Source organism: Malania oleifera, chromosome 13, assembly GCF_029873635.1.
Source record: "Malania oleifera isolate guangnan ecotype guangnan chromosome 13, ASM2987363v1, whole genome shotgun sequence".
Lineage (NCBI taxonomy): Eukaryota > Viridiplantae > Streptophyta > Magnoliopsida > Santalales > Ximeniaceae > Malania > Malania oleifera.
The window spans coordinates 639,217-662,479 of NC_080429.1; the positions used below are offsets into that span (position 1 = coordinate 639,217).

Below are 23,263 nucleotides of genomic sequence, written 5' to 3' on the forward strand. Positions count from 1 at the left end.
TGGGGTGAGAGAGGCTCGAACTCTCGACCTCAGGATAACTCCATTGCTATGAGACCTACGCGCTAGCCAACTGCGCCACCACCCCGATGGTTCCGTCACATGTAAAACTTTTTAATGAAGCAAATTCTTTTCGAATACGGCAGTTAACTTGGTTTCATTTCGTGCTCAGCACGTGGAGGTGGAGGGAGACTGACTGTTCTACTCTCCTTCGTTCTTGGTCAATGAGCTCCGGACCGTGGTCCATTATCTCCTTCTCCGTCTCCTCCTTCTTCTCCGGCCACTCTTAAATACCTGGCCCCTGCAATCTCGTCGCTGTCGTCGATTGCTCATAAAAATCGTTGAGCAATTTTCTGAGCTATGAAGATGTGTGGTCGTTTCAATATCGATCTTCTGCCCGCACTGCTGCTCTTGGCGACTGCCCTCCCTGCGATAAACAGCAACGGCGACCAAAAAATCTCGGCAATTAGGCCCATTCTAAGCTTGGCCAACAAGGATAAAGATTGGTTGATCTCGATAAGAAGGAAAATTCATGTAAACCCTGAACTCCGATTCCAAGAACACAACACCAGCGCTCTCATTCGCCGAGAACTCGATAGACTCGGCATCTTTTATTCTTTCCCAGTTGCAAAGACTGGCATCGTTGCGCAAATTGGCTCCGGTTCTCCACCTGTCATCGCTCTTCGAGCGGACATGGATGGCCTCCCTCTGCAGGTACATAGCATTCCCGTTAATCCCTTTGCTAGCTGTGTTTGACTGCATCTAATTGGAGGCTTGAATTTGAATTTGTGCGAGTGCTACCAAATCATTCTGCAGTTTGATTATGGATTTTAGGCCTTCAAAATAACGAATTTAGAGGAAACTTAATTTTGTTCATGTCTAAAGTTTAAGACTTAAATTCCCAAACACAGAATTTGTATAGCTGTGCATTGTATTTTGTCAAAATACAACAGCTGTAAATCCAAGTGTCATGGTCTTGCTCTTGTTATCTTGTTTTGCTGTGGAAGTAACTAACGTGCCTTACTTTGGACTTAAAACGGGACTGCTGTACACAAGCACAACCCCAGCTATCTGAGGTTAAGAGCTAAGGCTAACTCAATCCATCAAGGTTTCTCAAACCATTCAACAATTGTGAACTATCAAATGGATGGGATCATAGTACATATTATAGGCCCATTGTGAATCCAGCACATAGTTGTTGCAATGGAAGTAATCCGCAGGGCTGACCTAAGGGGGTCTGTCCATTCATAACACCATCCACAAAGCTTCTTGCATTCATGGGTAGGCTCACTTTAGTTGAGCATGCACCAAGGGATTGTTACCACCAAGTGAACATTTGGTTATACAATTCTTTGGGCTTCAATGCTTCTGAAAGCACGGGCCTGAGGAGAGTCTCACCCAATCAATCGACAAACTCCCACTCTAAGATGCTCATGGCTATTGTGAGACAGACCCAAGGATTATATGCACACACACAACAAATCAAGTAAAACAAGGAAGACATAAGAATTTATGTGGTTTGGTAGTATGCTCACGTCGATGGAGCTTTTGTGAAATCTCCACTATAGTATCAATGGAAACTACCTTAGTGTTTCAACCCCTTCAAGTATATATATGACCCAAATGTGAAAACCCCAAAGATACCCACATATCACAATATAATCACCCCATGCCCTAACTTAAAATATTGTAGCATACCGTACCCCGGGGTTAGCCGGGGGGTGGGGGATGCACCACTAGGCACTAGGTCCTTCCTATTAGGGAGGTTTTGCATGGTCCCCTTGCCCTTTAAGCTAAACCTCCCACTTATTACAAGCTTCAAGTGGATACTCTTTTGGATATGAGTTACAACTCAACATTTACATTGCTTCCTATGCTACATGTAATATCTTCAATGACACTGCCCACTTGTCTGTTGTCTAGTATTCATGCTCCCTTGGGATGGCTCACACATGTCTAGTCTATCACATACTGGAAGTCCATTTGACTTGCCCAATGACAAACAAGCAACATTCATGTGTTTCATGTGAGCTGTTCCATCTCCTGTTGTACCAATCCACACTTGTGATATTTTGTCACTTCACAAACAAAAAGGCAAGTAAACATTCAAGTTGCAAGATGCGGCTCTCAAGTCTAGCATTGTCTAATGGTCCTTGAATAAAATATAATCCTTGTTTGTTGTCCTTGAATTTTCTTTGTGGCTAGGAATTACAAATGTTGCACTAGTAACTCGGATCCATGCCTTCACCCCAGGACAAGTGACACTTCATGACGTAGATCAAGAAGCAAGACCTTGGGAAGATCCTTCTTGGACTTGGAGAATAATTAAGAAGAATTGGATCAAGGGATTGTTGATTTTAGTTTGTAGTTAATTGTTTATTTAGTTTGATTAGTATAGATATGTATTTGGGGGCTTTTTTATAATATTTGTGTATTTTAGGGGTGTGTTTGTAATTGTTGTTTTAGGAGTATGTGTGAATCATAATGTATTAGACTGCTACTTACTTGATAATCGTTTACCTTCTCAAGTCCTACTCATGGAATCTCCTTATTTCCGCTTATTTGCTAAGCAACCTAGTTACAATAACCTCCATACCTTTGGTTGTGTATGTTTTGTTAATTTACCTTCTCATGAGTGACATAAATTATCTACTCAATCTGTTCGATGTGCATTCTTGGGATATAATGTGTGTCAAAAGGGATTGGTTTGCTATAATCCTACATTACATCGTACACGCATTTCTGGGAATGTTATTTCCTTTGAAAATCAACATTTCTTTCTTGTGTCCTCAGATCCTCATCAAGTCAGTTCTCGTTTTAAACCAGGTATTGTGTATACGCGATGCTCCCGCCCACAGTCTCTTCCGATGGCTCATTCGATATTTGATCCTACCACGCTCCAGATTCAGTCAGTTGTAGTACATCCAGAGCCTTTGGTACATCGCTCTTCTCGAGTGTCTGTACCCCCGGATAGGTATGGGTTTCCCTCTTCCAGTTCTGGCAATTCTGTTTCAACTTTCACTGCTGCATTGTTAAATTTGGATATCCCTGCATCCTACTCACACATTGCCACGCATGATTGTTGGCGACAAGCTATGTAGGAAGAAATTGCTTCTCTAGAGGCTAATCACACATGGGACATTGAGCCTTGTCCTCCCGCCATTCTTTTGGGTTGTAAATGGGTTTACTCAGTCAAGGTCTGATCTGATGGAAGTTTGGATCGTTACAAAGCTCACCTTGTTGCACTTGGGAATAATTAGGAATATGGTGTCAATTATGAAGTGACCTTTGCTCCTGTGGCTAAGATAACTACTGTTCGTATGATTCTGGCTATTGCTGCTTCCAGTGATTGATCACTACATCAAATGGATGTCAAGAATGCTTTTCTTCACAGGGATCTTAAAGAGTGTATTTATATGAAGCCACCCTCGGGTTTGTTTCCCTCTCCGACTTCACATGTGTGTAAGGTTCGTCGTTCTCTTTATGATCTCAAACAAGCTTTGAGGGCGTGGTTTGATAAATTCCGCACCACTTTATTACAATTTTCATTCAAGCAGAGCAAGTATGACACTTCATTGTTTCTTCGAAAATCACACATGGGTATTGTTGTTCTTTTTGGTTTATGTTGATGATATTGTGATTACTAGATCTGATTCTGTTTTATTTGCTCAGCTCAAGACTCATCTCTCAGAGTCCTTTCATATGAAAAATCTTGGGTCTCTCATATATTTTCTTGGTCTTGAGGTGAATCGTAGTCCCTCTGGTATTTCACTCAATCAACATAAGTATGCTAGTGACTTGGTGGCTACAACTGGCCTTCAGGAGGGTAGTTTTGTTGATACTCTCATGGAATTAAATGTCAAGCTTCGCAAACAGGAGGGTGACTTACTTGTTGATCCCAGTTTATACCGAAAGTTGGTGGGTAGTCTTGTCTGTCTCACCATTACTAGACTGGACATTTCTTTTGCTGTACAGCAAGTCAGTCAGTTTCTTTAGAGTCCTCGTCATCTTCTTTTGGCTGCAGTTTGTAGGATCATACACTATGTTCAGGGCACTTCTGCCCGTGGTTTATTCTTCCCTGCAGGCAATTCTACTCGCCTTGCTGCTTATATCGTTGCTGATTGGGCTAGTTGTGCGGATACACATTGCTCCATCATTGGTTGATGTGTGTTCTTAGGTGATGCATTGATCTCTTGGAAGAGTAAGAAGCAAGACGGAGTTTCTAAGTCATCGACAAAATCTGAATACCGGGCGATGTGTCTTGCTTGTTTTGAAATTATTTGGCTTTGAGGTTTGCTTGCTGAGTTAGATTTTTCTGAGACCGATCCTACAACTCTACATGCCGATAATACGAGTTCTATCCAAATCACAGCCAATCCTATCTATCATGAGCACACAAAGCATATTGAAGTCGATTGTCACTCTATCCTTGAAGCATTTGAAGCTCGTGTTATCACTCTTCCACATACTTCCACTGAATTACAAATTGCTGATATCTTCACCAAGGCTCTCACTCATCATCGACATTGCTTCCTAAGTAGCAAATTGATGCTTGTTGATCAACCTGCATCAATTTGAGGGGGGCTGTCAACGGAACAGCAAACAGCAAAAGATTTCTTTCCTTATTTAAGCCCACAATTATTTCCTTATTTCTCCATTCATTATTTTGTACCGCTAGCATATATTTAGTTTACATGTATAGGGCTAGAATTATGCTAGAACTTATTTAGTTTCCATATATAGCATTCTTGTAAAGTTTATATATAGTATACAAAACTCAGGGCCAAACCATTCGGCCATTCACACAATACTTTGACAAAAAAACCAGATCCATTATTAGAAGATATTTCAAAAAGACTAAAATAGTTACAATAAGTAATAGTCCCAATCATTCAAACCCCTTCTACATAAAAAATCAATGTACTTTCCAAACCAACAATTTGACAAGAAATAGAAGAGCTTCAAGCCCAATTTGAAGAAAAGGACAATGATGAACAACTAAATATCAATAAAATGTGTAGGCATTATAAGACAAAAAATTATTATCCAAGACCTACTCCACCAGATCTACAACTTGAGAAAAGACATTTAATTAGTCAAGCAAAATATGATGGTGAAAGTAGTTATGAATGGAACATAGATGGGCAAACTGAGCATCAAATTCTCAATAGGCGTCAAGAAATGATTATGGCAGGTACAACATTCAAAGCAAAAAGTAATAATAACCATGCAGTCGCAGTAAGCCTAATTGTAGGATTTACTGGTGAGTTAAAGGGATGGTGGGATAATTATCTCATAGATGACGAAAGAGTATTTATCCTAACAACCGGAGTCAAAACAGATTAAAAAATTCAAAAAAAAAAAAAACAAAAAATATCAACCTCATCAACCTCTCAAGCATATCAAATAATATGTTATAAATGCGGAAGATATGGACACTATAAATCTCAATGTAAAATGAAGAACAGATTCAAGGATTCTATTTAGAAGAAAACTTAAGAAAACAGTCAAGTATACCAATCTAATTCATCGGATGAAGAAGAGTCAAGTGAAGATAAGAAAATTCTCCAAATCAATGAGGATTTTGACAGTTCAAATTATTCATCAGAGTCTAGTCAATCTAGCCAAGATTATGAGTGTCTTGGTCCTTGCATTTGCAATATCAAAACAATAAATGTTATATCAAAAGATAAGAAAAATATGTTAGAACTTATCGATGAAGTAGAAGATTCAAACCTTAAAAGAAAATATTTGGAAAAATTAAAAGATGCAATTATTCAAGAAGAAAATTGAAAACCTTTTGACCCGTATAGTCTCAAAGAGATATTATGTCGAGAAGAAGAAAGACCAGACAACATTCAAGATCTTCAAAAGGAAATTAAAGAAATAAAAATCCAGATAAAAAATGTTCAACTACAAAATAACTTTATTCAATCAAAAGGTCTAGAAATTGATGATGAAATATTAGCAATAAAGGAAAAGTTAAATACCAAACCTAAAGAAGTAGGTAAAGATGATCAAGAAAATAGCCTTAATAAAATTGAAAAAAGTAATATTCGTAAATGGCATACTCAAGTTTGAATTTCCATTAATCAAGAATTTATACTAAAAGCAATTGCTCTTATAGATTCCAAAGCAAATCTCAATTGCATTCAAGAAGGCCTAGTTCCAACTCATTACTTTGAAAAACCCACAGAACAACTTTATTCTTCCAATCACTCAAAATTAGGAGTAAAATATAAACTATCAAGAGCTCATTTCTGTAATAATGATGTATGCATTGAAACTTCTTTTATAATAGTCAAAAATCTTAGTCAAGCCATAATATTAGGAACCCCATTTTTAACTTGAAGCTCAAGGGAGTATATCACCGATTAATTTTTTCAATGATTGAAAGATTTAGAATTTGATTGCTCAATTCCGGTGGAAGAAGATCAGCAAAAAATCAGTTAGAAATTCGTGCACAATATGTGAGCTTGAGTGCCTTTGAATGATGAGAACAGTTGAGTGAGTATTGAGTGCTGAATTTGATTCTTGGTAATTAATTCAATGATCTTGAGGCTTATTTATAGACTTGAAAAAGTATGTAACTTGATCTCCAAGTGACTTGGAGTATTCCTCACGTTTTCATAAAGTTTGAGCCCCAAGCAATCTCATTTAAAAAATTTATCCGTTATAAAAATTTAAAATCTGCCGCGTGGCAGTAGACTGGCACTTTTGGTCAGTCGCTTGTCTAGTTATTTTAAAGGGGCAGTAAGGTGGCAGTCGCCTGGTGGAGCACTGGCAGTCTACTGGTGGGACACAGTAGAGTCAGTCTATTGGTGGAACACAGTCAGGTTGCTATCAGGTTGTTGTCAGCTTCGAGTACCCTTAGGTTTTTTTTGTCATAATTTTTTCTATGTAACTCCAAATTTGACGAGCTTCGTGTCAAAAGAAAGTTAAGAGAAAATCCTACAACTTTCATGTTGAACATTTTTTAAAATAAGGAGTTTTTGATAGAGAAAAATGCACCTCAATGCAGATGTAAAAAAATTAACAGCATTTGGAAAATCCTCTTTTTGGTGTTTTTCATTCCAAAAATGATTCTAACCTTTTTGAAATAATGTTTGACCTTATAAAAATATTTTCCAAGTATGTTAAAAGGTATGTAGGTGCAAGAAATTAACCTAAGAGTTTCATGCATCCATATTGAAATTATTTAAAGTACTTATATGAAATTTCCTATAGACTCTTTCAAATTTTCAATTCTTGAATTCCTTGAGGTCTTTATACTTGCTTCATTTTTCTTTGAGCTTTTATCAAGTTCTCTTTAATCCTCATGCTCTCATGATCTTCAAATTTTATCTTTGAATCCATGCTTTAAGCTTCATATTGATCATCCTTCTTTGAAATATAAGCTTTTATGAATCCTTCTGAACACTTGACCTTGCATTCATCATTGAATCCTGAAATGACATCACTTAACCAAATATGTTAAGTTTCACTTGTTTGTTAGCATCAAAACAGGATGTTAAGCCTTGTAAGGCTAACAATAGTAGGTTTTTCCTAAGGCATTTAGAGAATTTATTATGTGAGTGAACCTAGTGTACATATTAGTTATGGATTCATCCGGGTTCATCCTAAAAGCTTCATATTCGTTTGTAAGCATATCAATCCTATTATCCCTAACATCTATAGTGCCTTTGTAAGTTACTTCTAGCTTGTTCCATATTTCCTTGGCCGATTTGCATGCCATTACTCTATTAAATTCATTCATATCAAAGGCACAATATAAAACATTCATAGCACTAGAATTAACTTGCAGTATTTTGTGATCTACGTCAGCCATATCCTTTTTCTCTTTAGGAACTTGTTTTCCATCTACTAGTTTAAGGAGAATTAGGTCACCGTCCGTGACAAACTCTCAAGCTTTCCAATCCATAGTTTGAAGGTAAATTCTTATACGCTGTTTCCAAAAAGTATAGTTCAAACCACAAAAGATAGGAGACCTAATTGAGGATTATCCCTCTCCAAAGGGAGCTATGCCTATGTGAGCCATTAATATTTTTTTATAGCTACTAATTAAGATTTGCTATAACCTTGCTTTGATACCAATTAAAAATTAAGGTGTAGCCTCAAGAGAGGGGTGAATTGGGTTTAAAAATTTTCTTTTAAATCTTTTTAGGAATTCTTAACTTGTTGATTTTTCAAACTTTCAGCAAAAGCTTATTTCTTATTCAATCCGCAACCACACAATCATTCAATCAAACAAATTAACCAAGCCCATCAATCATAAAACATTCAATCAAGATATACTTTGCAACTTAATGGAAATTCTAAGCTTTTTCAACTTGTGCGCAGTCTTGTTTATATAAATTTGAATCAAGCCCTGTATATATGAAATTTGTCTCTCAATTTGATATCTAATACAACATCCAATCATCCTTTTCAAATACTTAGACCTTAAATAAACTTTAAGTTAAAGAGTCTTGGGGTGTTGAATCAATCAACGCACTACTTTACAGTTTCCACAAAGGATTGATAAACTAATGTACTCCCTTTTGGTTTCCGCAATCCCAAAAACAAATTAATCTTAAGTTTATTTAATATCTAATCCACGTGGTGTATATGATTTAGATATTTAAAAAATTCACGCAGTTTTATATGTGCTGAAAATAAAGAGAGTAAGGGAAAGAGAGAGTGAGACTGAAATTTTTACGAGGTTCGGCTTATACCCAGCCTACGTCCTTGCCTTTGGCAAACCACCAAAGGATTCACTAAACCAGTTCCTTTGTCGGGCGGAACAACACTGTTACACACTCCTTCAGTAGGTTAGAGCCCGCCTCTCTAAGCGATACCTTACGCTTAGCCAACGATCCAAACACCTTAGAACGTCCAAGAACTACAAAAAAACACAAGATACAGGCTGCGTACAATAGCACTCTCAAAATAGAGTAGATTAGTACACTTTCAGCACAATATACTTCAAAATGAATAACAATATGGAATTTTAACTTGAAGCTCAAGGGAGTATATCACCGATTAATTCTTTCAATGATTGAAAGATTTAGAATTTGATTGTTCAATTCCGGTGAAAGAAGATCAGCAAAAACTCAGTTAGAAATTCGTGCACAATATGTGAGCATGAGGGCCTTTGAATGATGAGAACAGTTGAGTGAGTACTGAGTGCTGAATTTGATTCTTGGTAATTAATTCAATGATCTCAAGGCTTATTTATAGACTTGAAAAAATATGTAACTTGATCCCCAAGTGACTTGGAGTATTCCCCAAGTTTTCACAAAGTTTGAGCCCCAAGCAATCTCATTTAAAAAATTTGTCCGTTATAAAAATTTAAAATTTGCCGCGTGGCAGTAGATTGACACTTTTGGTCAATCGCCTGTCCAGTTATTTTAAAGGGGCAGTAGGGTGGCAGTCACCTGGTGGAGCATTGGCAGTCTACTGGTGGGACATAGTCAGTCTATTGGTGGAACACCATTAGGCTGCTATCAGGTTGCTGTCAGCTTCGAGTACCCGTAGGTTTTTTTTGTCATAACTTTTTCTATGTAACTCCAAATTTGATGAGCTTGGTGTCAAAAGAAAGCTAAGAAAAAATCCTACAACTTTCATGTTGAACAAATTTTAAAATAAGGAGTTTTTGATAGAGAAAAATACACCTCAATGCGGATGTAGAAAAATTAACAGCATTTGGAAAATCCTTTTTTTGGTGCTTTTCATTCCAAAAATGATTCTAACCTTTTTGAAATAATTTTTGACCTTATAAAAATATTTTCCAAGTATGTTAAAAGGTATCTAGGCTTAAGAAATTAACCTAAGAGTTTCATGCATCCATATTGAAATTATTTGAAGTACTTACATGAAATTTCTTATAGACTCTTTCAAATTTTTAATTCTTGAATTCCTTGAGGTCTTTATACTTGCTTCATTTTTCTTTGAGCTTTTATCAAGCTCTCTTTAATCCTCATGCTCTTATGATAATTGAGCTTTATCTTTGAATCCATTTTTGAATCTATGTTTTAAGCTTCGTATTGATCATCCTTCTTTGAAATATAAGCTTTCATGAATCCTTCTGAACACTTGACCTTGCATTCATCATTGAATCATGAAATGACATCACTTATTTGATACTAAGTGAGCCATTCGATCTTTAACTTATCTTTCACATACTAAAGCCCAAGATTCTATAGCCTTCAAAGCTTCAAACTATAGTAGTGAAGAAGAAATGGATGAAGATAAATTAGCCTACATATCCAAAAAGTTAGCAAGAATACTAAAAAGGAAAAATAAATTCAAAAGAAAATCCAAATCTGAATCAGATGAAGAAGAAGAAGAAGAAATTAGTAAAAATAAATCAAAAAATAAAACTCCTACATGTTATAATTGCATCAAAGTTGGACATATAAAACCGGAATGTCCACTACTTAAGAAAGAGTCTAAGAAGAAAAAAAAAAGGCCATGAAAACCACTACTTGGGATAATTTGAGCACAAGTAGTTCGGAATGTGAATCAAGTAACCAAGAGGTTGCTTATACTTGCTTTATGACATGGGATGATGATAAAGAACAATGTTCCTCATCCAAATCGGATAATGAATATGATAGTGATTCATCTAATGAATCTGATAATGAGAGCGTGCCATCTTATGAAGAATTTCAAAATGATTTATTCAAGGTGCATAAGATGTTAATTAATGTGACTAAACGATATACTTCATTGAAGAATAAGAATGAAGGTATAATGAAAGAGTTAGAATCCCTTAAAACTGCTGAAAGAAAAAAAGATTCAAGAATCAAGAAAATAGAAAGTAAGAATGAAGTTATGACAAAGGAGTTAGAATCTAAAAATCTTGCTAAAAATGAAAGAGAATTGAAAGTCAAGGAATTAGAAAATAAGAATGAAAAGATGATGAATGAAATAAAAGACCTTCAATCCCTATCCTCTATGGAATATGAGAAAGACATATATTTCTGAATTAAAGGATAAGATCAGAAAAATGTCTCAAGAATTAGAGAAATCTCAAGAGAATGTCGATGACAAAAAATATATTGAGATAAATGATCTCAAAAATCAAATTAAAGATAAATAAAAGATCATTTACAACTTCACAAAAGGAAAGGAAAACTTTGACAAAATGATAGGCTTACAAAGAATGTCGTTGAACAAAGAAGGCATTGGTTTTAATGGAATTGAAAATATAAGGAAAAAGAGTCTTTACATGGGATATTTTTCAAAAGCATCCAAAGATTATGCTAGCACATCTTCTAATGCCTACACTAACACCATATGCTATAAATGTAAGAAAAATGGACATATAAAGTTTGAATGTCCATTTAAAAGAAAGGTTGTGAAGAATAAACAAATATGGAGAGTAAAAGAAACATCCCTTGTGAAACCTACAGGACCCAAAAAGGTATGGGTACCTAGATAAAAAGCCTTGAAAATCTCAAAGTGTTTATTGAAACACATAAAAACACAAATAACATTGTTGACCAAAATCAAAGGATGAGTCTTACAAGCTTAAATAAGAAAGTTTTAAAATCAAAAGAAAATCTGAGCTTACTGCATAAGTTTTTTTTAAGAAAAGATATTTGATAATAAGAAACAACTTGAGCAAAATTGTAGTACAAAGCAAATGATAATGATATGCTCCTGCTTATGTGATGTGCTGATATGCTATATGCTACATGTGTATGACTTGACTTGACTTGACTTATATTGATAATTTATGGCTCACTGTGTTGAAAATTTGAGCTTGAGATTATTAAGCATAAACATGAATTTTGATATGAGATTAATTTTTGACCATGCATGCTATTGATGAATCATATGGATAAACTTACTGCTCTTTATATTGATATCTATAAGTTATGAAAGATATAATAGTTATATTGGTATCCATGAGCTATGCATGATGTGATAATGACTTTGGTATCTATAAAGTACTTTGGTATCCATGAATATTTTAATTGATATCAAAATTTAAAAGCTCACTTGGTATCACAATCTAAAAGTTCAATTTGTTTTTGAACATGACAAGTATGATTATATCTATGAGCATGGTATGACATTGATGATATTGACATGATATTGATATTTGATACATGATCAATGTTTTGAAAGATGGGATGATAAAAGCATAATTGGTAACAAAACTGAATGTATTGAATTCAGGGGGAGTGTTATGACTTATTACTTATATTATGATCGTTTCCCTATTAATCAATTAGTATCATGAATTAATAAAATTTTAAATTGATATCATGAATTAAATTTTAAATTGGTATCACAAAATCAACAATTGGTATCAGAGCGGGGTTATAGCAAATCTTAATTAGTAGCTATAAAAAGATCTTAATGGCTCACATAGGCGTAACTCCCTTTGGAGAGGGACAATCCTCAACTAGGCCTCCTATCTTTTGTGGTTTGAACTATACTTTTTGGAAACAACGTATGAGAATTTACCTTCAAACTATGAATTGGAAAGCTTTGGAGTTTGTCACGGATGGTGACCTAATTCCCCTTAAACTAGTAGATGGAAAACAAATTCCTAATTAGAAAAAGGATATGACTGACTTAGATCACAAAATACTGCAAGTTAATTCTAGTGCTATGAATGCTTTATATTGTGCCCTTGATATGAATGAATTTAATAGAGTAATGACTTGCAAATCGGCCAAGGAAATATGGAACTATGTCCTATTTTCAAGTAATTAACTATAAACCTCTTAATAAGGTTCTTCAATGGATTAGATATACTATTCCTAAAAAAAGGGATTTATTAGGAAGACTCCATAGTGCTTCAATATTTTCCAAATTCGGTATGAAATCGGGATTTTGGCAGATTCAAATAGCAGAAGAAGATAGGTATAAAACAACTTTCAATATCCCCTTCGGGCAATACAAATGGAAAATGTCATGCCCTTTTGATTAAAAAATGCTCCATCATATTTGCAAAACATTATGAATGAAATATTCAATCCATACACCCAATTCACAAGATGATGTCCTAGTTTTCACAGAATCAATAGATCAGCATTTCAAACATTTAAATAAGTTTTTAAAAATTATTTAAAACAATAGACTAGTTGTCATGCCCCGAACCCGGAAATGGAACCCGAGGGTGAATTTAAGTAACCTAACCTGTCTCTGTATCAATTAAAACATACCTGATACAACATACAAAGAAGGTCCGACCCCGTGGGGTGAATGGATGCCCTACATACATACATACAAACGTCCATACTATCCAAAATACGCAGCGAAATACGGTCTTTTATACACAACCAGTATCATACCAGAGTCTATACTATACAAGTTATGATATACATTCCCATATTACAAAACATACCCCAGGTGTCTACAAAGCTATCCTGACAATTTGAATATCAAAACTCGTAACTAGAAGGTACTAGCAGTAGCTACGACACCCTTGCTTCCAGACGTTAGGATGTTACTTACCGCTACCTGAAGGCCCTGAAAAATATTGTACGTACATTCGGGGTGAGACACCTCTCAATAAGAAAGAAAACAGTTTATATCAGTGTGTGACATCCCAGTGTCATTTAACATACTTCATAACACTATACATACGATACAGTTTGAAACAATTCGTATAGTTTCATATAAATACATACAGTTCCAGTATTTTCAGAAAACCATTCCAGTTCATACGATACCCAACATACATACATACATACATACGGTCAGTGTCGTCACACTAGTTCGCAACTACACTAGGTCACCTCGTCTCACAGCGATTACATTGCTACATACGCAACTACGCTGCGACAATTAAGGCCCAATGGTGAATCCATTGCCTTATACGCAACTACACAAGGTCACCTAGTCTCACAGTGATTACATTTTTACACATGCAACTACGAAGATCTACGACTTAGGCCCAATAGTGAATCCATTGCTACAAACGGTGTAGATCACACCCATCGGTGACCAGCCGGAACATACTGGTGATATTTCACACCCCGGATATAGAGCCGGCCACTCTCACCACAGTAACTACCCGATACTTGGCTGTTTTACAAATTCCTGGAATCATTTTGGAATTCACGTTCCTATACATTTCAACGTACGGTAATTAGCCGCCACATAGTTGTTTTACAAATACCTGGAACAATTTCATACAACCATACATACCACACTTATTTGGATTACGGCAAATCATATTATTCACAATTTCAAGTATACAGTTTATGCAAATGTGGATTACGGTCACCTCAATAATACAGTTTAAACAAGAAAAACGGTTTTCCAAACAAAATAGAGATGATACCTGAAATCCCCAATTTTCCCGAAAACTGTAACCCGAAAATCTCGTGTTTTTACCCGATAGATTTCCCCAAATAAGTAGCCAAAACGTACATACGATCGTAGCCTATAGGCTTACCGATCCTGATTTCGAAAATGGACTGATATAAACAGAATCCCCTTACCTTAACCCGAATTCTAATTACGAACTTTACGGTCCTCAAAACTACGAACCGAGACTCCAAAACCTACAAATCATAGTACAAAACATACTTACAATCCGTACTACTATACATATACCGAATTAGAAATGAAAACTGAGCCTTACCTCGATTTTTGGCCCAAAACCCGAAATCCGTCGAAACGAAATTCCGATCCGCTAGAAACGTAGAGAATCTTTCACTGATCCTCGCAACAAATTTGGATTTGTGAATCCGGCGACAAACGGCGAAGGAATCGAAGAGAGAGAGAGAGAGCTTCGAAATCTAGAGAGAGAGAGAGAGATAATCCATAACTTAGCAATGAAGAAACCCAAAATATCCTTTTATAGACCTTTAACCCGAGGGATTTCGTTGACGAAAAGGTGCCTTCGTCGACGAAAAGTCAGGGATTTCGTCGAGCAATCGGAGATTTCGTCGACGAAGCCTGATGTTTCCAATTTCCGTTTCTCAGCTTTTCTTCGTCGACGAACCTCTGAATTTCGTTGACGAAAAACCTTCTACCTTCGTCGACAAATTATGGCTTCGTCGACGAAGCCTGCAAAATTTTCATCTTTACCCCTCTTTTACATAATCAACCCCACATCCCACGGTTCGGGTTCTTACACTAGTTGTTTCTCAAGCTAAAATAAAGCTATTCCAAATTGGAATAAGATTCTTACGACACGAAATTAATCAAGGAATGAATAAACCAATTCAAAGATCTTTAAGCTTCATTAGTAAATTTCCAATTGAAATAAAGAACAAGAATCAACTCCAAAGATTTTTGGGTTGTCTCAACTATGTCTTAGACTTTTATCCAAATCCGAGAAATTTAATTAAGCCACTACTTCAACGTATTAGGAAGGATCCCCCAGCTTGGTCCTCAATACACACAGATACCTTTGATACAAGATATAGAGGAATTCTAAAGCCAATGTGATTGTTGAAACAGATACTTCTGATACAGGATATGGAGGAATTCTCTAACATAATCTAGAATGTCGAGAACGATTAGTTAGATTTCATTTAGTGACATGGTCTGGACCTCAATTAAATTATTCTACTATAAAAAGGAAATTTTGTCAATAGTTTTGTGGGTTCAAAAGTTTTAAGATGATATTTTTAATAGCGAATTTTTACTTCATATTGATTGCAAGTCACCAAAAGAGATTTTACAAAAGAATGTTCAAAATCTGGTTTCAAAACAAATTTTTGCTAGATAGCAGACTATTTTATCAAGTTCTGATTTTCAAATAGAATTTATAAGAAGAGAATCAAACTTTCTTCCATACTTTTTTACGAGGGAAAACCTGTAGGGCAAAGCCTCTGCATCTAGTTTCAAAGAGTGATGAGTGCTAAAGGGAAGGGCCTTGCAAAGGGTCAAGCCTCCCCAAATTCAAGCAACTTTAAAGTTCAATCAGCAGACGATTATGCTATTTAAACACCTTCTTGATCAAAGCCTTTGATTCGATCAAACCCACTTATTGTTTCTAAATCTTGTTTCGAAATCCTCAATAACAAGACAACTACCACGACCACAAGCTCCCCTTCAAACTTTTCCTAGGCAATTCGTATGTCCCAATCTCCAATGAAAGTATCCTCCAATTTTTTTACCACAATATTTTAGCAAAGAATCAATAATTGTCCTATCAGTTGTCGAGCCAAAATTTTCCATTGGTTCAAACTATAAAATTGCTAAAAAAATCTTTCCACCTGATTTCCATTTTTTCCTCGAGTCCTCTCCAAAACTCAACAATTCTATGAGTTTATACTTGTAAACACAGGTTCCATATTGTTGAAAAAAACATTTTGACAAAAATAATGGTAAATGGGTAGCTTATTGCACTGTTGAGATCCAAAAGGTCTTGACTTTGCAAAATTGGAATCAATCTATCCACACAGGAAAAAACTTTTCAAAACCTTATCAACCTTAGGAATACACGTATTTGAATTATAAAAATGCTTGGTATAACACATTTTATCTCCGAAACTTCAACTATTCCTGGTTTTTCAATTTTAAAAAGGATTTTCAAAAGACAGGTCCAAAATGGTTCTATTAAGTGGTGGGTCTACTTTGGTGTAACCGAGCAGATCTTCCCAGATTATGTCAAAGATAGTCTACAGATTTTTCAATAGAAAATGATGATCAAGGATTCAGGTGTGACTCTCTACAAATTTGTCGTTCAATTCAAGGTTCCTTAGATCTTATGCTGGGATTACATTCAAGTGAAAGAATTCAATTTTGCATTTTCCCTCACCAGACAATTCAGAATCAAATGGTGGGCTAATATGCCAAATCCATTTTGCCTTGGTTCAAGCAATATTCAAAAATGGTTTTTGGAAGCAGGAAGTTCTTCAAGTCTTTCGAAGCCGGCCTCTGATGATCATTCAAACTTCCTAAATTCAAAAAGTTTTCTCCAAGCCAAATTAGCAGCAGTATCATCAAAATAAGAATACAAAAGGATTCTCAAAGAGTCTTTTTCCTCCTTTGGAAGTGATGAAGAGATTTTTTCATTTGAAGACAATCTTTAGGACACTCAAAACCTATATGATATCTCCATAGAAGATTTCTTCGGAGTACAATAATTCAAAAGTTTAGATTCCATTCTCCATTATTCAAAAGGAAAAGCTGAAGATTCCAAAGTGAAAGCAAAAGCTGAAGATTCCACTGACATCTCTCCACTCAAGCACTATTCAAGCACGTGTTCCTCTCCACCATTCAAAGAGAAAAAAAACTGAAGATTCCCTTTTCTCAGGGACATTTGTCCATCCGGCACACGTTTCAAGCCCCAACTCAAAAGAAAACTTGTAATAATTTAGATTCTTTCAATTTTTGTAAGACTTTTGTTTCTATAAATAGTCCGGGAGTTCCACTGAGGAGGGCATCTTGTGAAATCTAGTTAAGGGTTAGAGAGTGTTTTGAGAGTTTCCCTCAGAACAATCTTGAAGAAGCAAGTTCTTCTCCTTTTGTAAGTTAATTGTATTTCAATATTTTTATTTAATTTCTTCATTTGTATTTCAACATTTCTATTCTATAATCAATTATCTTTCTCTAGTATTTCGACTTATGATTGAATGGAGTATAGATTCATTCATACCATGTAAAGAAATCAATATTTTGTTGGACCTTATTCATATATGAATTACAAGAAATATGGTATCAATATATGGTATCTTCAATTACCATAGGTTCTTTGTTTTGAATAGGTCTAGGTATATGGAGATGACTCCAATCCCAAGTAGTGGCTTGAGTTAATTGATCCCACTGAAGAAGTTTGGGTACCATAACCGTGGGATGCTCATTATTAGCTTGATATATAACAGTATTTTCTTTTGGATATTGAAGGAGACATCCTATATCTATTGAAGTTGTCATGGCTTTATAATAGAACTTATTTATTATAAGTAATATTTTGGGTCCTTGACTTACATGATAATTTTTGGTTTGGATGTTTAGGATTAAGGACTTGTGAATTGAATCATCAGTATAATCTAACATGTTATCAGGACAACAGTTGAAATAAACTGGACCATTTGCCATGTTGGTCTCTACTAGTCCAAGTAGAGAGGATTGAAAATTATCATGCCTACATCTCGAAGGCAAAGACAGATTGGCCCATCGAGACCTCTTCTATGGAGTGGTTTAACTCCTATTTGGACAGCTCCTACATGGACAAATTTGAAATTCTTTCTTAGATATTGAATATTGGTTTTTGAAAATAGTTCTATGCTTTCTCTATTGTTGACAACTAAGTGAGATCCTTCCACTATTTTTATAATTGATATTGCTTCTGGTTCAAATGAACCTTCTTGGTATATTTTATTGATTTGTATCATGGGGACATTCCAATTTTGAAGATATCTTTCAGGATTATCAACTGATAATGAAAGTTGATTGTTTTGATTTTGAACTTCAAAATTTTCTAATCTTTCTTCTATTTGATCAATGAATTCTCTAGATTGTTGATTATTCATTTGACCCTTACTGTTATTGTTACTACTAGATTTCTTTAATAAAGTCTTGAATAACTTGTTCATCTTATCAAAGGTGTATAACAAACTAATTGGGCTAACATCTTATGAACCTAATGCATCTAATGGGACCACCACGGAGACCACCCTAATACAGTCACTGGGCTCCAACGGATTTCCAAGGTTGACCAAACGTTAGACCCCAACAAAAGATTTAATGCATTAACTCCAATAGTTTGGATACCTCTTTAATTTGATAAATAAATTGTCAACTCTTTATTAAATTCAAAAAGTAGCAACAAAATAAGTGAGTTTTGGCTTTGATACCAAATTAACAAAATATATGAAGAAGGTTCAATTTTCAATTTCAATTTCAATTTGATAACACTAATAAACAAAATTTCAATTTGAATAAAACTAATAAACATGAGGATTTTTATAGGCTTACAAGTTATAGGGGTTGGAGAATTAGAAACTAATTTGAAAAACCTAAGTAAACAAAAGCATTAGTTTTCCTAAAATACCCTATTCCAATTTGATAAAACTAATAAACACAATTCTAATTTGAATAAAACTAATAGACACAAGACTTTTTATAGGCTTACAAGTTATAGGGCTTGGAGAATAAGAAGCTAATTTAAGAAACCTAAATAAAAAAAAAAAACATTAGTTTCCTAAAATACCCTAGAATCTTGCTTCCTAAATAGTAAAAACGAAAATGCAATAACATTAGGAAAGTAAAATAGCTCTTGCTTTCACTCATTCTTGTCATGCAATGGAAGTGACTAGCAAGGCGTTGGAGGGAGAAACTGTGATGCCTCTCATTTTTCTTATAATGGGACTAACCATGCGATATGCCAACTATCTGAGTTGGAGCTAAGCCTAACTCATTCTATAAGAGTAGGGGTGAGCATTTGGCCGGAATTAACCGAATTCACCAAAAAATTTCGGTTAAAAAATCTCATTAACCGAACCGATCGAAATTCCATATTTAACCGAACTCAAAACCGACCGAACTAAATTTCGGTTAAATCAGTTAACTGATTTTAATCGATTTAATATTTTAATATATATAAAATATAGATATTTTAATATATATATATATATAAATAATATATATGAAATTTTAATATATAAAAAATAAATAAAATTTTAGTATGTATATAATATATAATATATATAATTATTTATTATTAATTTATACTATTCGGTCAACTGAATTAATCAAACCCAAAAATTGAACCGAAAACCGAAAATCGAAATTCAACGAAAATGAAAATTGAATCAAACCGAAGAAATTTTTGACCAAATCGAACCGACCGAATTTGCTTGGTTAATTCGGTTTTAACCGAATTATGATCACCCCTATATTTGAGTTTCTCAGATCTTTCGACAATTGTGAACCACTCAAATGAATGGGACAACATACTGTGGGGCCATAATGAATCCAATAGGTTATTTCTACAGTCGAAGTAGCATACGATACTGGCCTAAGGGAGCCTTTCCATTTATAGCATCATCCATGCAGCTTTCGGCATCCATTGAAACTTAGGACTAGAAAGCACTTCATGGGCAATCCGAGCCTTGCCCCCAGGAGATATATATATTTTTATGTATATTTACAACAATGCCACCATGTTTCGTGATATTAGGCAGGCTAGTGTGCACAACATGTGAGCTTGTGACACCAAGTTCCAAACCGCATGCTCCCAGAACACAATGTTAATCTATCCCTCTTTTTTTGTTGTTTTTTTTATTTTACCCATTGTCATCTGCCCCTTTGGCCTTCTTTAGACCTTGCATATGTGGGAGCTTTATGCACCGCGCTGCCCTTTTTATGGGATATATAGCATAATAATTCTTCTTTAAGATATCTAATAGTAGATGATTCTGAATACTCTTTCTTCTTCCCTTTTTATGGGGGGCTGCGGGGGTGGGGGGTGTGGGGTGGGGATTTGATAATATGCAGGAGCTTGTGGAGTGGGAGCACAAGAGCAAAGTTGATGGTAAAATGCATGCCTGCGGACATGATGCTCACACGACGATGCTGCTTGGTGCTGCTAAGCTTCTTAAGGAACGAAAAGAGAATCTCAAGGTCGGTATTCTTCGTTTGCTATCAGCTTTATTAACAATAGACAGTCAGGTCCTGCGGACTAATTTTTGTTTGTAACTGTGTTCTGGAGAGTGATGCCTTGTATTTGTTGAGTAAATTAGCAGCTGAAAACCCCTGAGAGAAAATTCATATACGGATTCAACAAAAAATGAACTTTCCTTAGAAAGTAAGGTTATGTTTTCATGGAATGGAATATGTGAGAATGGAGTGGAAACTGTGTAGGGACATAATAATTTTCAAAAAAAAGTTGTTCATGCAAATTGTGCTATTCCATCCACATTGGAATATGATAGGAATTGTCATTCTTATGGTGAAATCTGGGAATAATATTCCTTCTCTATACCATGGGTTAATAAAAAATTCTGCATTATCATTTGTTTTATGATGACAACACATTTTCATCAGTCTGTTCCTAGGAGTAGACATTTTATGGACTAAGTGTAACAGATGGTTCAAATGATTGCTTTCCAGCCTATTTGGATTAATTTTAGATTCAATTGGAAAAACACTAAGAAAATGCAATTTTACTCTCTGTAAAACAACTTATACTTTCCGACTAGTAGGTTTATAAATGTCTTGTAGCGAAGTTGGAGATGCTGTGTCCCAATTCCTAATGGACTGGTAGGAAGTTATTAGCCCCTTGATATTTTTCTTTAATACATGACAGCCCCTTGATATTTGTTCTTTAATACATGGATGTTGGTTTTTTTGTTGTTGTTATTTTTATATTTCATGAGGAATACAATTGGAAAAGAGACCTCTAAATTTCCTTCTTATTGAACCATCTTTGATTTGGTCAAATGAATTTTAAGAAAATTTAGAGCAGCCACCAAACGGTCTGATGTCTGATTGGTTCACTTATTTAGTGGACCAGTTCAAACATAAGCTCTATTAAGGGGTAATTCGGATTAAACAAATGCCTCTTTATCTTGTAACCATCAATTGACATATTTTAAATTGTGGATGGCCCATAACAAAATGGATAAATCTCATTGGATGACACAATAAAATAGATGACCAGACCATGAGAAAGGAATTGCATGCTAGTGCGATTGTGGCCCAAAATAACATGAGCCCAACCATTGCACATTGCAAATGTGCAAGGTGCTAAGTGCATCACTAAAGCACATAATGCATGACTAGGGCCCTACAACCCTGACCAAGTTGTGGGTGCACGTGAAGTGGTGCTTGCACCACCTTATGGGGGCATAAGTGGACTATCTCAAATTGTGAGAAACATATACTTATAAACACATTTTATTTTTCCTAATTTTCCTATCTGCGACAACTTTCCATATATATATAAATTGTGGTGTGTTGTGTGATTTTGAAAAATCCAATGAAAATACTTGATAATTTTGAAAATTTCTCAACATTTCTCCTTTGATTTTCAAAATGCATCAAAAGAATCTTGTAAAGGCTTAGAAAATTTTATGCATAGGTAATGGTGTCTAATGCGTTGCACTTGTACCACCTGCGTGTAGCAAAAAGTGGGTGAGGGTGGGCTAGGTCATCGCCTCGAAGCGACGCGCCTTGTTAGCGCCCGGGTATGGTGTCAAATATGTGAGGGTTCCTGCATCATTCTAGATGTGGGCAGGTAAAGACGTTAGTCCAGGAAACTAGGATTAGATTAGCAACTTGGAATATAGGGACACTTACAGGTAAAAGCATGAAAATTGTGGATACAATGATTAGAAGAAGAATTAATGTAATTTGCCTTCAAGAAACTAAGTGGGTGGGGGAGAAAGCTAGAGAAATTGATAAATCAAGATTTAAACTTTGGTACACTCGAAAAGAAAAGCATAAGAATGGAGTAGGAATTATTATAGACAAAAACTTAAAAGATAGCGTTTTTGATGTAAAGAGAGTAGGGGATAGAATTATAAAAATCAAGATGGTATTAGGACAAGAGATAATAAATATCATTAGTGCTTATGTTCCTTAAGTCGGCTTAGCAGAAAATCTTAAGTGACAATTTTGGGAAGATATGGATAGTATTATACAAGGCATACCAGGGATTGAGAAAATATTTATAAGAGGAGATCTAAATGTACACGTTAGAAGGGATAATAAAAATTATGAGATGATTCATAGAGGATATGGATATGGAGACAAAAATGAACTAGGGTGATGATTTTAGACTTTGCTATGTCATATGATTTTAGTATAATGAATACTTGATTTAAGAAGAGAGAAGAACACTTAATAACCTTTAAAAGTGGACAAAATAGAAGTCAAATAGTTTTTTTTTATCGTTTATCATGCAAGGATTATGAAGTTATTCTAGGTGAAAGTCTAACCACATAACATAGAGTCTTAGTGTTAGATGTATGTATTAAAAAAATGGAAGAAGGAGGATAAAATAAACTAGTATAAGAGAACTAGGTGGTGGAACCTAAAGAAGAAAATATAATAAAATTTAAAGATAAAATGATCAAACATGGGGATTGGACTATAGAGGATGGGATAGATACAAATACTCCTTGGAGTTGATTAGTTAGCTTTATTAAAAAGATAGCAAAAGAGATTTTAGGTGAATCAAGGGAAAGATTCTCAAATAGCAAAGAAAGTTGGTGGTGAGATAAAGATGTACAAAAAGCCATAAAGACAAAAATAATTTGGTATAAAACGTGGCAAAAATGTAGAAACAGGGATAACTTTGAAAAGTATAAGGAGACAAGAAAAATGCAAAAAAGGCTGTTAGTGAAGCTAAATTCAG

General features: G+C 35.1%; 1 protein-coding gene, 1 long non-coding RNA gene and 1 other non-coding gene across 9 annotated transcripts in view; 2 read left to right on the plus strand and 1 right to left on the minus strand.

Moving 5' to 3' along the window:
• On the minus strand, window positions 1-85 carry TRNAM-CAU (transfer RNA methionine (anticodon CAU)). The gene is given in 2 exon segments: window positions 1-36; window positions 48-85. It is a non-coding gene; the product is annotated as a tRNA-Met (tRNA).
• Window positions 86-172: 87 nt separating this feature from the next.
• LOC131146023 (IAA-amino acid hydrolase ILR1-like 5) overlaps window positions 173-23,263 on the plus strand; it is a 53,126-nt gene continuing 30,035 nt past the window's right edge. For 3 of the 7 annotated variants that reach the window (XM_058095277.1, XM_058095279.1, XM_058095281.1), the window contains exons 1-2: window positions 173-711; window positions 20,401-20,526. In XM_058095277.1, the coding sequence (XP_057951260.1) occupies window positions 358-711; window positions 20,401-20,526 (480 nt within the window). In that variant the 5' untranslated portion in view covers window positions 173-357. The remainder of the gene's footprint in view (window positions 712-20,400; window positions 20,527-23,263) is intronic. The other 4 variants (XM_058095278.1, XM_058095283.1, XM_058095280.1 and 1 more) reach the window with 3 other exon arrangements.
• Window positions 2,824-4,805, plus strand: LOC131146024 (uncharacterized). The gene is made up of 2 exons (XR_009134210.1): window positions 2,824-2,971; window positions 3,091-4,805. It is a non-coding gene; the product is annotated as an uncharacterized LOC131146024 (long non-coding RNA).